The 15,938-nt window shown below is 38.8% G+C and overlaps 1 protein-coding gene across 1 annotated transcript; it reads right to left on the bottom strand.

The window, feature by feature from the left end:
• Positions 1–546: 546 nt before the first annotated feature.
• On the bottom strand, positions 547–9,358 carry PDE6H (phosphodiesterase 6H). Its single transcript, XM_054444596.1, has 4 exons — positions 9,314–9,358; positions 4,263–4,437; positions 3,188–3,228; positions 547–1,012 (listed from the first exon to the last, which is right to left on the bottom strand). The coding sequence occupies exons 2-4, from the start codon at positions 4,394–4,396 to the stop codon at positions 936–938; spliced, it is 252 nt and encodes an 83-aa protein (XP_054300571.1). The 5' UTR covers positions 4,397–4,437; positions 9,314–9,358; the 3' UTR covers positions 547–935.
• Positions 9,359–15,938: the final 6,580 nt, after the last annotated feature.

The following is a 15,938-nucleotide window of genomic DNA, read 5'->3' as shown; positions in this document are numbered from 1 at the left end:
CACCAACTTAGAACTATACAACTTAGAGCTGCATGAGACTTCTGGAATAACCTAGTTCAATAAAATTTAGACCCAGTGGCCAGGCATGGTGGCTCACGCCTGTAATCCCAGCACTTTGGGAGGCCCAGGCGGGTGGATCACGAGGTCAAGAGATCAAAACCATCCTGGCCAACACAGTGAAACCCCGTCTCTACTAAATATACAAAAAATTAGCCAGGCGTGGTGGCAGGCGCCTGTAGTCCCAGCTACTCGGGAGGCTGAGGCAGGAGAATGGCTTGAACCCGGGAGGCAGAGCTTGCAGTGAGCCGAGATCGTGCCACTGCACTCCAGTCTGGGCGACAGAGTGAGACTCTGTCTCAAAAAAAAAAAAAACTTTAGACCCAGAAATTATACAATTTACAAACTGACAGAATTCAAATCTTAATCCTATGCTGTTTTGTAAGCACTGCACTTATTTCCTGTATGACTGTGCCTTCTTTGTTTAATTGGTTCTCAGAACACAGCATCAGATATTTCCACGTAGCATTTAATACAACTTCACCAACATTCAAGGTAAGTATCTCCTTTATTAAATAAGAGGAGGTGGGGAGTGACATAAATGTTGTCTTAAAAGTCTACTATTAATCATAATGAATGCCTAGCAAAAATAGATTTAAAGGACTTACACATAAACAAAATGTAGAGAAATATTGATGACTTTTAACTAGCTGGTAGGAAAAGGTGGTCAAGTTTGAAATGCTTCCACTATTTTGAGCTGTACTGCAAGAGAGATTCTGACAGTAAGAGAACTCTTAGTAGTAACTGACAGGGAATGACCTTGAAAGTCAAAGAAAACACTTCCAATCAGCTGAATTTCAAGACTCCGGCAGATCAACAGGGCAAAAGCAACCAAAATTACAGCAGATGTTGTCGAGAGTGGCAGAACCTCTGGCACTTCAGATAATCCCAAACTGAGCGAGCTCATGCAATTCCAGGTGGCTGAATGCCTCCCACGGGCAAATCACTGTGATATCTGCAAGAGATGGAAGAAGAGCACATAAGCCAACCTCACCCCAAGAGAGCCTCTTCACAGAAAGACACCCTTCAGGCAGAGACACTTCACTCCTCTCTCCTGCTCATTGTCCCCTGACTGGGAAGTTCCCTAGCATGACCCTGTGGCCCAGGAAGGATCAGACCAATTGCTTAATTGTTGCGCCAGGCATCTCTGTTGGTTTCATTCTGCTTCCTCTTTGGGGAGGTGATCCACAGCTTTTGACTGGGGGGTTCCCTGTGGGGTACAGCCCACTGATCACACAGAGTCTCCCCAAACTACAACCACTAAGAAGGAAGCAGAAGTGGAATTCTAGTCAGGCCAAGGGTTAAAATGAAAAAGAGGAGCACTTTGAATCTCCCTGGTCTAGGTATCCATAGTCTTCCCTACCAATCTAGATCGGTTTCTTCTCTAATTGTTCTTCTATTCCTTTACATTTTGAATTGCCTATATCCAATCACATATTGAGAAACAATCACAAGGCATCTTTTAATCCAGCTTCTTGTTTCAGACAATAAGATATTATTATCCCTGAGTTACAGAGAAGCTTGCTGACACACAGAAAGATGAAATAATTAGCAAAAACCACATAGCTGTAGAGCTGAGACTAGAACCAGGTCAAAGACCTCAGACCTTCACTCCCTATAAACCTCTTTACATTATACCAAATACACTGTCAGAGTCAAGCACATCTTCCAGATCCCAAAGCAAATTTGCTGGTCTTGTATGCACCTTGCCAAAATACAGAAGCCATTGATCTAAGAGAATAGCAAATTTGCTTTATAACATGGCTGGAAAATTCATTCGAGATCCCAGGATTGGTATTTGCCTGCAGAAAGATACACTGAGAATCGCCTGGGAAGGACACTGATTACTGCAAGTGCTACCGTTTATCAAAGGTGTGTTGGATGAGTTGAAAATATGTCCACACAAAAGGCTGCACACAAATATTTAGGGGCACTTTATTCATGATTATCAAAACTTGGAAGAAACCAAGGTATCTTTCAATAGGATAAAAAACTGTGTATATCCCTACAATGGAGTATTATTCCATGATTTTAAAAAATGAGCTATCAAGCCACACAAAAACATGGAGAAACCTTAAATGAATATTGTTAAATGAAAGAAGCTAGTCCAGAAAAGCCAAATACTGTATGACTCTAACTATATGACATTCTGGAAAAGGCAAAACTATAGAGACAGTAAGAAGATTAGTGGATGTCTGGGGTTTAGAGAGAGAGAGAAGGATGACCAGGTGGAGCATAGGGCAGCGTAACTATTCTGTATAATACTATATGTACTACAGTATGTACTACAATGGTGGGTACATTGTACTTATCAAAACCCTTAGAACTTTACAACACAAAGGATAAAAACTCTAATACAAGCTACGGATTTTAATTAACATACTGCATCAATATTGGCTCATCAAATATAATCGCACTAATACAAGATGTTAATAATAGAGGAAACTGTGTAAAAGGGGAGAGAGGTGGTAGAGAGGACATATAGGAACTCTCTGCTGAATTTTTCTGTAACTCTTAACTCCTCTAAGAAATAAAGTCTATTAATTTTTTTAAAATGCAGTGATTGCATTCATTGTATGATACGTAAAAATCTGTTAACCAGTTTTTAAAATTATATTGCAGGCATTCAGTATGTAAGATCCTCCTCTGGGTGCTAGAGGATGTGTAAAAAGAGGAAATTGGTAAGGAAGTGGTTTGCCTGGTAGAGTGGAGAGATCTCCAGACCTCACCCTTATTTCCAATAGTTCACTTGGTAGCCTCAGACAAAAGACTGCCAATTCCTCTATGCCTCAGATTACTCCCCTGAAAAATGAAGTTTGGCGAGATGAATTATGAAAATCTTTCTACTGTAAAAGTCTGTAATTTACCATTGTATGCCCTCAAAGGTTGTTTGACAAAACAAGAAGGTTTATGAAATTTTGGGCCTGCCCTGATTTCTTTTAGGGCTTTTGTATCTGGGCACACATGTACTTATTTTGGAGGGTAAATTAAATCCCCACATTTCTATGTCTTCACAGATCTTCTGCCTTGGGTATTTCTCATAACTTTCAACTGCCCCTTGAGGCCTGAAGTATATAAAAAGGCAGAACTCCAAGTGCAAAGTTCTCACTTAAATCAGTGGATGGCTTACCTGTTCCTAACCCCTCCATTCCTGGAATGTCATCTCCAAATCTATGAAAAAGAATAAAGGGGAAATTAGCTGAGATTAGAGCAAAAGAATTTTTGAGTCACTCACATGGAGAGTTTCTTGATTCAAGGGGGAAGAAGGAGAGGTTCAAGTGTTTGTATTTGAGAGACTCCTTTAGTTTGCACTGAACTGGAGCAAAGAAAATGTCACTCAGGCAGGTTTTGGTGTATCCCAGTGGAGAGATATTTCTCTCCTGTAGGAACTTAACCTAAAACAATTAAGAGTCAGAAAGAACTATCAGTGGGACAACTTAGTCAAGTTTCACTTTTTATAATAAAAATTGAAATGAGAAAGCAATACAAAAGGCATTAAAAATGATGAATTCATCCATTTGTTTACTTATTCAAAATCATTAACTAAGCATCTATTATATACCAGGCATTTTGTTAAGCACAGAGAGTTAAGAAGAAAACAGACAAATTTTCTGAGTAGTCTTAGCCTCAGAGAATAGATACAAATAAATAAATATAAGGTAAGATAATGTAAGTTATGATAGCTGAATGTACAAACTGCAAACATGAAAGTAATGATAGTTTGTTAAAGAGAGTCAGGGTAGCTTCAAAAAGAAATTAGCATATGAGCTGTGTGTTGAAAAATGAATAGGATTTTGCCAAGGAGAGGAAGAGGAAAATAAAGAACGGAGGATACAAAATTGGAAGACATAAATATAAGCTATATTTTCTGGAAATGGTCAGTGGTTCAGTGTTACAGATCAACGTAGAGGTTGTGTCAGTAAACAGGAGTGGTCATCAAAAGCCTGCAAGGCAAAGTCAAAGTTTATTGTAAAAAGCCTCCATTTGCCATGTTAAATTTGGCCACAGACCTGGAAGTTGAGAAGGAAAGAATTCCAGGGATAAAGACACAATTCATCAAAGATGGAGTTAGAGAGGAAAAGAGAAGATGGAGTGGAAATTTTTGTAAGTCTGTTTAATATTGTGAGCACGAATTTCCTAAAACAAAAGCAGTCATGTGGGAAAAAGAAAGTAATAGAAAGTTTTTCTTTTCATTTTGGTCTTACCCTTTCACGCCTTTCTTTGGAGGTTTACTCTTGAATTGGCGAGTCTGCCTCTGCTTGAACTTGGGAGGGCCTTTGCGTGGGGTGGTAGGACCCTGATTTGAAGCTGGAGCAGGCAGAGTAGCGTTGTCACTCATTTTAACTGCCCCCGGGCAGCTGATGTTTCCCTTTCAGCCTCCTTAGACAGTGAAAGATAAAAAAAAGAAGATCTTTCAAGTCATGGGGACCATTGGTTATTAGATCTTTATTTTAGGCTGGAGAAGAAAAGTAATTCAATAAGAAAGCTCAGTATTTTGTGTTGACACAAAAGGGGAGAAGTTATCATCTTTAAAAGGCATCTTTAAGAAAACAGTATAAATCAATGCAGGCACTTAATGTAATGGAATGTAAACTTACCTTCTGCTACATTACTTACACAATCTATCAGTTGTGTAAATGGACAATTGATAGATTTTAAAACTCAGAAATCTAGGTAGCTATGCTGTTCCCATAGATCTGCCACTGAAAAAAACTTTTTAAATAAATAAATAAAATTAAAGCTTCGCATTAGGTATAACAAATTTAAATTTAAAAATAAATATATAAAACAGATTTGCCACAAATGTTCTATGTGAATTTATTATGATGCTGTAGTTCTCTGTGACTACCAGTTCTATCAGTTATAAAGAGAGGCAAATGCACTCAGTGATATCTATAGTCTTTTATAGCACCTGCAATTTCTTTAAGCTTTACATATTCTTCCATCCAGCTGTAAAATAACCTGACTCTAAATGTTTATTGAGCATTTTTTATGGCCTCTGTTTTTTTATAGTCCTTCATGTCCTTATAGTTTAAGATAGGATTATTTTGTTTAATCCTCACATGAACCAGAAACTTTTCTCTAGTTCTGGGAGATGACAATGTAGTTGTCTGGACAGGAGGACCTCTGAAGCAGGAATACCAACACCCATGAATATATTCAACACATCTTAACACACACGCACATAGAGAAGTTAATGAAGGATAATTAAGTAATACGTTTGTTCTTCAACTCTACGTCGAGACATAAGGTTCTTCAGCCCCCATTTTTCACAAATCTTCAATGCTTTCTTCTATCCACACCGTGGACCTAACCAATATGGTGTTCTCAGACCTTAATTTGGCTACAGAAATGCACGTTGCCATTCTTCAAATACAAATCAAAGAAAATTATTGAAAAAGATAAATTTAAACAATTAATGTGTCATTTACGATGACATTATTTTCTTTCTTCCTTTCTTTCGTAAGAGTTAACAAAACTTGCTCTTGGAAGGAAGATCCTGAAAAGCCCCAAAGAACTCCAAATTGCTTTTGCCTCTTACACTGAGACAGTCTCTTCTATAAAATCTAGTGTGTGGGGGCTTTGTCTCCATAAGATTCCTTATTTCACCCATTACAGATTTATGCTAATATTCTTTTTTCTTTTTTTTTTAAGAGAGACAGGTTCTTGCTCCATCAGCCAGGCTGTAGTGCAGTGGTGCAATTGCAATCATAGCTCACTATAGCCTCAAACTCCTGGGCTCAAGTGATCCTCCCGCCTAAGCCTCCCAAAGTGCTAGGTTTACAGGCATGACCCATCACACCAGCCTATGCTAATATTGTTAACTGCAAACCTCCCTGACAGTCTTTGGCTCATGCTAACAATGACTCTCTTTACTGGTCACACTACATATCCCTCAAACCTCATATTCTATAACTTCCAGTCCATACTGTTTTCTTATTTCTTTGAAAATTGGGTTGCAATTATTTTCCTCGCCTCCAAGATCTTTCTCTTATTTAAATTCTGATTATTACTAAATTATTATCCTTGCCAGTACCAGGGATGGTGAGATTGGCCAGGAACCTGGACCACCTGCTCATGCTGTGATTCCTTCCTTTATCCCCTACTGGACTAGCTTCACGAGGCTGTCCTTCCAGTCTCAGAACCTACAACAGTGCATGGTGTACAGTAATCATGCCATATATATTATATTTGTCAAATGAGTTAATAAATTAATTTAGAAATTGAACAGGCTGGGCGCGGTGGCTCACGCCTGTAATCCCGGCACTTTGGGAGGCCGAGGCGGGTGGATCACGAGGTCAGGAGATCAAGACCATCCCGGCTAACACGGTGAAACCCTGTCTCTACTAAAAATACAAAAAATTAGCCGGGCGTGGTGGCGGGCGCCTGTAGTCCCAAGCTACTCGGGAGGCTGAGGCAGGAGAATGGCGTGAACCCGGGAGGAGCAGCTTGCAGTGAGACGAGACCGCGCCACTGCACTCCAGCCTGGGCGACCCCGTCTCAAAAAAAAAAAAAAAAGAAATTGAACAAATACCGTAACCTTAGGTCATGAGATCCTGACGCTTTGACTTCTCCATCAGAGCACAGAGAAGTCATTAGCTTTCAGGCTTTAGGAAATGCACTGCCAGTTCCTCTGCTCACTAAGTTCAGTTCCCGTTCTGTGGGCCCTCTCTACCCCTGGTGGACAGGCAAACTTTGCGCCTGTCCCAAGTGTGGTTGGGACCCTGGGAATCGCTGGTGAGCAGCCAAGATCTGCGCTGTGCTCAGAGTGGACCACCAGTAACTGACACATCCCAGCCCTGCCAGAGTCACAGAGGGCAGCGAGAGACTTGCTCTCAGATCAAGGTTTTTGAACTGCCCAGGATTTTCAAGGTAGAAGAAATCAAAAAGTTTCTTTTCTCTCATCTAAAGAATCTATTAGGGTTAGAATTGCCAGATTAAGCGAAAAAATATATATATACAAGACACCCAGTTCAATTTGAATTTCAAAGAAATAATGTTTTTTAGTAAAGTATATCTCAGCTCTTTCATGGTACATATTTATACTTTAAAAAGTCATTTTTTTTTTTTGGAATTCAAATTTAACTGGCATCCTTCATTTTTATCTGGTAGCCTTAGTAACATCCAGTTATGTTGGATCCAGAGTTCTATAATGTAAGGGCCTAAAGTGACCCTCATTTGTCAAATTGCCCTTTGATGGTAACACGGTAGAGAGTACATTCTTTAGAATCAAATTGATATAGTTTTAAGTTCCTACTCCACAGAACTGGCTACGTGACTTAGGATAAATTTCATAATCCTCTGTGGGTCTTATTCCATCTATAAAATGAATCCAATAATGCCTTCCTTTTAGGGTTATGGGGAAATTTTAGGAAGACAATATAAGTAGAGTGGTACAAAGTGTTCAAAAAGAGCAAATATATGCTAGACCTTCTGAGAGAAAAGAAAGCCATGCAAACAAATCTGTGGTTATGACATTTGTTCACCTGGACTCTGCACCTCCTTCCTCTGGGCCAACTGCTGAAGAGCCCTTGACATACACCAGAGGGGCAATTGTCATCCGCCCTTGCTGGGTAATCCTCTGCTTCCTTCAAACACCCCAGCTGTTATTTGCGGTCTTAAAATTCTATCTTAAGAAGCTTTCCTTGAATTCCTTTGACACCCCTAACAGCAACCCCAAATAATTTAAAAATCACACGTGACATCCATATTCCCCAATGATACATCCCCTTTTTTCTTGCAAGTTTCTTCTGCATGTTTACATAATTTTGAAGTTACACCTCTAGGCTTAGAAAGTGTTCATGTCTGAGTTTGATGTATTATATGAAAGAAGCCTCCTCAGAAAGAGTTACATAACAGTTGCCAGGTTAATCCCTTGATCCTAATGGTGCTCAGGATTTGCACTAGGTAACCGGAACAGTCAACTAATCCCTATGCAGTTTCTGTCATAGATTTACCCTCCAATTCTCTCTGCAAAACCTTTAGGGAGGGTAGAACACCTCTGACCTTTTCCTGCTTTGGAAGCCAGTCTTGTTGTCCATAAACATCACCAAAGGCTAATCTCATCCTGACCACACCTTTCTAGAAATTCTAAGGGCATCTGGAGCTGAGTATCCCTAAATGTATTATCAGACTTGATTTTAGCTGAAAGAAGTTTCACATTTTTTCCTCCAAAAGCATTAAACAATTTATTTTTTTGTGAGCCAGAACATTTTCCTGTTTTTAAAGCAATGTTAGCCCTTCCCCTTTTGAAGATTACAAACTGTTTTTCTGCAGAAATAAGTGGATGCAGCAAAGTGATATTTCAAGGCATACTTTTGTAGGGGACTGGGATTAGGGTCAACTTAATAAAGTTAAAAATTTGTATAAAGCAAAAAATCATCTTTTGTTGCTTTGTACAGCAACGTCCAGCTGTATATAGTGACAGGGGATGATCCTCTGAAAAGCAGTTTTAGGAGGTTCCTGAGACAGCCTCTCTGATGCTGCTGTTATCATCTTACACTTCCAGTTCTCTTTTTCTCAGCAAAGATATAGACAGATAGACCAGTCCATTGTTGGTGGACAAAGAAAGAGGCTGGAAGGAGCTGGGAAGGGAAGTATTGCTGGGGTTGAACCCATAAATATCACCCAGGGTCCTGCTGAGGCAGAAAAAATCAATAATTTGAAAAGCAAAGCAAGACCCAAACCAAAGCCATAAAAAAAGTTACCAAAAATCCAGCCAGCATCCTGCTTCAGAATGGAACAAACAAACACTTTGACTTCAAAGGGAGAAGGCTCAGCCACCTACACTGCCCTGCGGTCATTCTCATGCTCACTCTCAGCTCCCCTTCTCCTTTTCCTCACACTCACACCAGCCTACTAGTGCCTGGGCCAAGTTTGCAAGCACATCCTGGGAGTAAAGAACCGTTTTCTCTGTGGTTATTTAGTGCCACAGATTCCTCCTTCTTCAGAAAACTGTTTACTATGAAGCTGCAAACAGGGAGGTCACTATTGGGCTCCTTCTAAATGAATTCAGTAATCAAGTTTTGCAGTGACCTTGTAATAATTAAGTTTCACTTATTTGCTTGTCCCATGGCATAACAAGAAGGTCTGCGTGTATCTCCTTCATGTTCTTTCCCATTTTCATCCCCAGCCACAGCCCAGGCCCACAGGTCCAACATGTTTTCTTCTGCAATTTTTCTTTTGGAACCTGATCAGCCCCCCAAAGCCCTTCAATTATCCTGCTCAAATTCACCAGAAGTTCAGAAGTACTCACGGAGCTGAATGTTGTTCCTATCAGCTGCCCAGCTTCCTTCTTTGCAAAAGACAAAAGGATCTTTGCATCCTGATTTATCTCTCTGTAATACCCTCATGCTGCCTAATCTCATCGTCATAAGCTCAGAACAGCAACCCAGGTGCAAAGAAGTTAGGAGAACATGGGTTGAGGCTGGGACAGGCTTAGGAGTTTTCCGATAATTAGAGGCCCTTTCAAAACTGACTTGGGTTCATTCCAGTCAATAAATAGGTATTGTAGTCACAAAAACACAAAAAGTGTTGGTCTCCAAGGGTAAATTTCAGTTTGTGATTCATTATCTTCTGTCTTTTTTTATTCTCACCTTTAGTTTTCGCTACCCCCATTTCTTCCCTTTCCCTGACAAACACACATCTATGTGCACAATCACACACACACATATACACAGTGACATAATTCTTATGGGGCTCTAGATAACTGGAGAGAAGAGAGGGAGCCACAGTGTCTCCTGCTATACAGGGACATTGAACATGCGGGCAGTGACATTGGGAAACACACAGTATCTCTCCCTAACTGGTATTGTGTGTATTTCCTCAGAGAGATGGAACCTCAGAGTCAAAACTTATATCAAATTCAGTGATATCTGACACAGAAAGGGCCCAAATGACAGCTAGGAATTGTTAACTGAGGACACTTGTTTGAGAATCGATTGCCGATCTTCTGTACCTAAATGTTTCAGGGTGTAGGGTCTAAGGTGCAATCCAATTTACTGAGACTCCTTAACTCAGTCTTCCTATTATATTGATCCGCTAGTATTAATTATTAATAGATTAATACTTTTTTCTATTTTAAATAGATCTCAACCCATATGCTAGTTATCAGTAAGCTCTTTTGATAAATTTATCATAGAAAGATTAAGTGACCTATTCAAGGCTGCAAATAAAATTAACAGTGGAGCCAGGAACAGGGCCCAAATCTGGAAGTACCTTGCATATTCAATTGTCTTTGTGCTATACTACATCAAAGCAGACATGGACCAAGATGTCTGCTTGCTGGTCACTTCCATGCCTTGCCAGTGAATTTCAGTGTTCCTTCCCCAGTTGTTACCTATTAGAGAATTACACTCCATAACATTATAGAGAAAGAAGGTCAATTTATCCTTTCTAGACAGGGAGAGGTTCTTAACCTGCAGCCGTAGGCAGATTACATGAGCAACTCAACAGCTCGAGAGTCATTCATATGCTCTCCACTGGTCTTTACCAAAATTCCTCTGAGTTTTGAAAGCAACGATTACCTTGCAAAGCCAGGAAAGTGTTTGGTCTCTGGATGGGTCCTTCTGCTCCCTCCTCTGTATCTCCATTACCATTCACATCTTCCTCTACTGTTACATACCAGGCACATGAATGTTTAGATGCTTATCTGTCAAACTTTTACATATTCTCCATTTTCTTGATGAAAGAATACAAATCTTAAGGACAGTGGAAAGTGCCAAAAGCTGAGTGAATGTTCTAGAATGTTGTTACTCAAAGTGCAGCAGCAGCAACACCATCTGTGCACTTGTTAAAAATGCAGGATTTCAGCCCTGCTCCGTACTTACCGAATCAGAATCCGCATTTTAACAAGGTCCAAGGTGATGTATTTGCATATTAATGTTTGAAAAGTACTGTTCTAGACCCATATGCAGGCTTGGGTTTACCACTTATCTGCTATATGGAAAAACTGTCACCTCTCTGAGTCTCAGTTTCCTCATATGTAAAATGAATGATTTAGAGGGTCAGGGTTCTCAATTTTTTTCCATGCCAGTACACTTGAGAAAGATAATCTTGCAATTCTCAGATTCTCAATGCTGAATATGGGGGTGGTTGTGCCATAAATCTTCTTCCTCCAAAGGAAATCCAGGAGAGAGAAGAGGGAGAGATTAGAGGTGTGGAGAAAGTCTAGGTGTATAGCTTGAAAAATTCTCCTAAAGCCACTCTAATATGGTTCTCAGGGGTTTAGAGTTAGAAAATTCTTAAATTACTCTACAGTCTTAAAAATCTATGTTCCTTCTTGTTTTGGACCAAGTAAAGTAGACACATTTCCTCTCATGCCTCTTGCTAAGTATAGCTAAAAATCCCGGATACTATATATGACAGAAACATGGAATATTTCAAAATATTTGAGAGAAGGAAAACCAAAGAGAGGCTTTAGATGCAAGGAACAATATGGCAGTAAGTTTCCTGAATTTTCTTTTTGCATATCCGGATGTTGATGCAGGAAAAGACAGTAACCCAAAAACACCAAGAGGAGTGAAAAAACAAAAAACCTCCCCAAAAGCCTGTTTTCTCTAGACAAGTGACCAAGAGAGTAGCAAACTAGCAAGAACGAAGACATTTAAACAAAAACCACCCTACTCCAGTCAAATACCGTGGAAAAAAACATGGCATGACTCAGCAAAGGCTGAGTAGAGAGCCAAGACTTTCATCTTGATTCAGCTACAATGGGGTGACTTTCTTTCTCCCACCCTAGCTGGGTAGCATCAGAGAAAGCCACACTGGGATCTTGGACTTTCACCTCCAACTAGTCATAACGAGGCCACCTTCTTCTCCCTATCAGAGTGGTATCAAAGAAGCCCAAGTGGGAAATTTCACCTCCATTCAGAAATAACACAGCATGTAAAAAAGCATGAAATAAAGATTTTAGAACTGAAAAATATAATAACCAACATAAAAAACTCAATGGATAGGCTCAAAAACAGAATGGAGAATAAAGAAGAAAGAATCAGTGAACTTGAAGACAGAACAATAGAAATTACCCAGTCGAACAAAAGACAGAAAATAAACCCACAGCCCACAAAAAAAGGAATAGAACCTCACAGATCTGTGAGACTAAAGAACCTAATATTTATGTCATCAGCATCTCAGAAGGAAGGGAGAAAAGAGGTGAAACTTAAAAAGTACTTGAAGAAATAATGGCTAACAATTTTCCAAATGTAGTGCAGCACATAATTGCATAACATCAAGAAGGTGGGAAACCCCAGTGGGATAAACTCAGAGAGATCTACACCAAAATACACCATGGCTAAACTTCAGAAAACTAAAGACAAAGAAAAAAAGGTAGAAAGCAGTGAAAGAGAAGCAACACCTTATCTGTAAGAAAAATAACTCAACTGACAGCAGATTTCCCATTAGAAACCAGGAGGACTAGAAGGATATGGCACATTTTTCATGTCCTGAGAAAAAGAACTGTCAATCCTGACTTCTGTGTCATGTGAATTTATCCTTCTTTGGAATAAGGGGAAATAATGACATCCTCAGACAAAGGAAGACTAAGAGAATCTATAATCAGAAGACCTACTCTAAAAGGATGACTAAGGAAAATTTTTGAAACAAAAAATAAATGATAAAAGAAAGAATTTTAGACTATATGAAAAGAAAAATGGAAGATAAGAAACTCAACCACCTTCAGCAAGGCTTGGTGGAGAACGAAACATTGTTCAAGGCACTATGAGGTTCTAAGGGTCTGGTCATCATCTTGGATCAGGGATTCATCCACTGTTCCCTGTTTGAAGTGGCTGCTCTTCCTGTCTCTACTACTCTGACTCCTACTGACTCTCAGGGGATTGGTGTAGGCTGGGTAAGCAACAATCAATACACATTGCCTGTGTTAGATGGAGCAGTCTTACCAGATACCTTCATAGTTCATTGCCTAGTCTAGTGATGGCTGATTTCTGGTCAGTTTATCTCTCATCTTATCAACCAGGTAATTGGACTATATGGCTATAAGCAAAATGACCAATCTCAAAGGAATTCCTCCAAAATAACTTTGGTGTATTGAACACTCTAAGCTTTCACAGAAACAAGAAATAAAGCTAATGGGAACCTCACTATTGATACATTCAATAACATAAATAAATCACAGAAACATTTTGCTAAATGAAAAAATCCACAGTCAAACAGCATTATACTGTTTGACTTCATTTGTGACATTCTGGCAAGGCAAAACTATAGGGTTGGAGAATAGATCACTGGTTGCTAGGGACTGTGATTGAGTGGAGAAGTTGACTCCAAAGAGAAAATTTGAGAAATTTTATGAGCGGCGATGGAATTATCTGAAATCCTGACCATAGTGGTAGACATACAACTCGATGCATTTGTCAAAACCCGTATGTCCATCACAAGGAGTAAGCTCTACTGTATGCAAATTTTATGACTAAATATAATAAAATTATTTTCTTAAATCTGTATTACATAGCTCTATAACTTTTGGTTCTTGATCCCTTCTGACAGATGGAAAAGTATTATTAATTATATATTGGAAAGTAGAGTGCAGGTACTAAGTAATTAGAAAGTAATTAAAAATTTAGCTGTCCTTTAGCTGCTTACGCAAGTGCTAATCTCTAATCTTTCTTTAGTGCTTCTTAAAATACCAGTGAGTGGAAAGACACATTAAAGTCACATTTCCTCCACATTTGGAATCTCCTAGACTGAACTTTGCACTCTGACTAACGCATAGTGGACACCAGAGGGGAACACACTAAACGTGAAAAAGGAACGTACAAGCCTGGCCCCTCTTTCCCTAAATACCCTACGTTTGATTCTCCAGAACAACATTAATCTTGGAAAAAAACTTATGAATTAAAAACACAATATTCTTTTCCAGAAAACAGATAAGAGGAAACCCTTCCCAACTCATTTCATGAGGCCTATTTTATCCTGACACCAAAACCAGACAAAGAAAATTAAAAAGGAAATTACAGACCAGTATCTCTCATAAATTTAGATGCAAAAATTCTTAACAAAATATTATCAAATTAAATACAGCAATGTATAAAAAGAATAATACACTACGGTCAAGTGGGATTTATTCCAGCTTGCAAGGCTTATTAAATATTCAGAAATTAATCAACATAATCCATTATATTAACAAGCTAAAGAAGAAAATCATATGATCATATCAATTGATGAAAATACGATTAACAAAATCCAAAACCCATTAAAAATAAAAACTCTCAGCAAACTAGGAATAGAACTAGGAATTCTACGAGAATAGGATTCTCATAAAGAAGCTATGAAAACCTACAGATCAATGAAACAGAGCAGAAAACTCAGATATACACCTACACAAATATGCCCGATCAATTTTTGACAAAAGAGACAAAAGCAATTCAATGGGAGAGGGATGGTCTGTTCAACAAATGGTGCTGGAAAGCATGGACATTTTGTCTATGGGTATCCATAAACCAAGAGGAGAAGGAGAAAGAGAAGGAGGAGAAGGAAGAGGAGGAGAGGAAGAATCTTAAACCTCACATATTATGCACCCCAAAAACCTCACACCTAGTACAGAAATTAACTCAAATGAATCACAGACTAAAATATAACATGTAAAACTATGAAACTTTAATTTAACAATATGAGAGAAAATCTCCAGGCCCTTGGACTAAGTGAAAAGTTCTTACACTTGCCAGTGAAGACACAATCCGTAACAGTAAAAATGGATAAATTTGACCTCATTAAAATTAAAAATATTTGCTCTGTGAGAAACTCTGATGGGGAAATTGAAAGACAAATTACAAATTGGAAGACAGTGTTTGAAAATCCTATACCCAACAAGGGATTTGTACCTCAAAAATGTAAAGAACTCTCAAAACTCGAGATTAAAAAGGCAACCAATTCAATTAGAAAATGAACAAGAAATACGTGTAAACATTTCACTGACGAAGATATGTAGATTACAAGCACACAAAAAGATCTTCACCGTAATCACCCATTAGGAAAATGCAAATTAAAACCACAGTGAGAAATCACCACACACCTACGATAATGATTAAAAAAAACATAGTGTAACACTAAATGATTGCACAGATATAGGAGAAGCTGGATCACTTGTGCATTGTGAGTGGGAGTGTAAAATGGAACAGCCACTGTGGAAAACCATTTGGCCAGTTTTCCTAAAAATAAACATGGATTTACCATGCAACCTAGCAATTGCACTTTTGGGTGTTCGTCCAGTGAAGTGAAAACTTGTGTCCACAAGTGTTTATAGCAGCTTTATTCATACTAGCCCCAAACTGGAAACTATCCAAATTTCCTATAATGAGTGAATAGTTACACAAACTGTGGTACTTTTATACCATGAAAATACCGCTCAGCCATAAAAAGAAATGAAGTTGTTGATACCTACAACAACTGGTACGAACCTCAAGGAAATTATGCTAAAGGAAAAAAGCCAATTACAAATGTACGTATGATTCCATTTACATAATATTCTTTTTAAAATTTTTTACTTTAAGTTTAGGGGTACGTGTGCAGGTAGAGGGGGGTTTGTTATACACATTATTTCATCACCCAGGTATAAAGCCTAATATCCATGAGTAATTTTTCCTAATCTTCTCCCTCTTCCCACCTTCCATTCTCCAATAGGCCTCAGTGCGTGTTGTTTCCCTCTGTGCGTCCATGTGTTCTCATCATTTAGCTCCCACTTATAAGTGAGAATATACACTATTTGGTTTTCTGTTTTTGCATTAGTTTGCTAAGGATAAGGGCCTCCAGCTCCATCTACGTCCCTGAAAAGGACATGATCTCCTTTTTTAAGGCTTTTTTATGTTCTTTTTTATGGCTTCATAGTATTCCATGGTGTATATGTACCACATTTTGTTTATCTAGTCTGT

This window comes from Pongo pygmaeus, chromosome 10, assembly GCF_028885625.2.
Source record: "Pongo pygmaeus isolate AG05252 chromosome 10, NHGRI_mPonPyg2-v2.0_pri, whole genome shotgun sequence".
In the NCBI taxonomy this organism is placed as follows: domain Eukaryota; kingdom Metazoa; phylum Chordata; class Mammalia; order Primates; family Hominidae; genus Pongo; species Pongo pygmaeus.
Note: the sequence above shows the minus strand (reverse complement) of the source record. Positions and strands in the feature narration are given on the sequence as shown.

Coding starts and splice junctions, on each gene's coding strand:
- PDE6H (XM_054444596.1), bottom strand. CDS start 4,396: ATGAGTGACAACGCTACTCTGCCTGCTCCAGCTTCAAATCAGGGTCCT. Junction 3,229..4,262: donor CCAAAGAAAGGCGTGAAAGG/GTAAGACCAAAA, acceptor TCTTTTTCATAG/ATTTGGAGATGACATTCCAG. Junction 1,013..3,187: donor AATGGAGGGGTTAGGAACAG/GTAAGCCATCCA, acceptor CATCTCTTGCAG/ATATCACAGTGATTTGCCCG.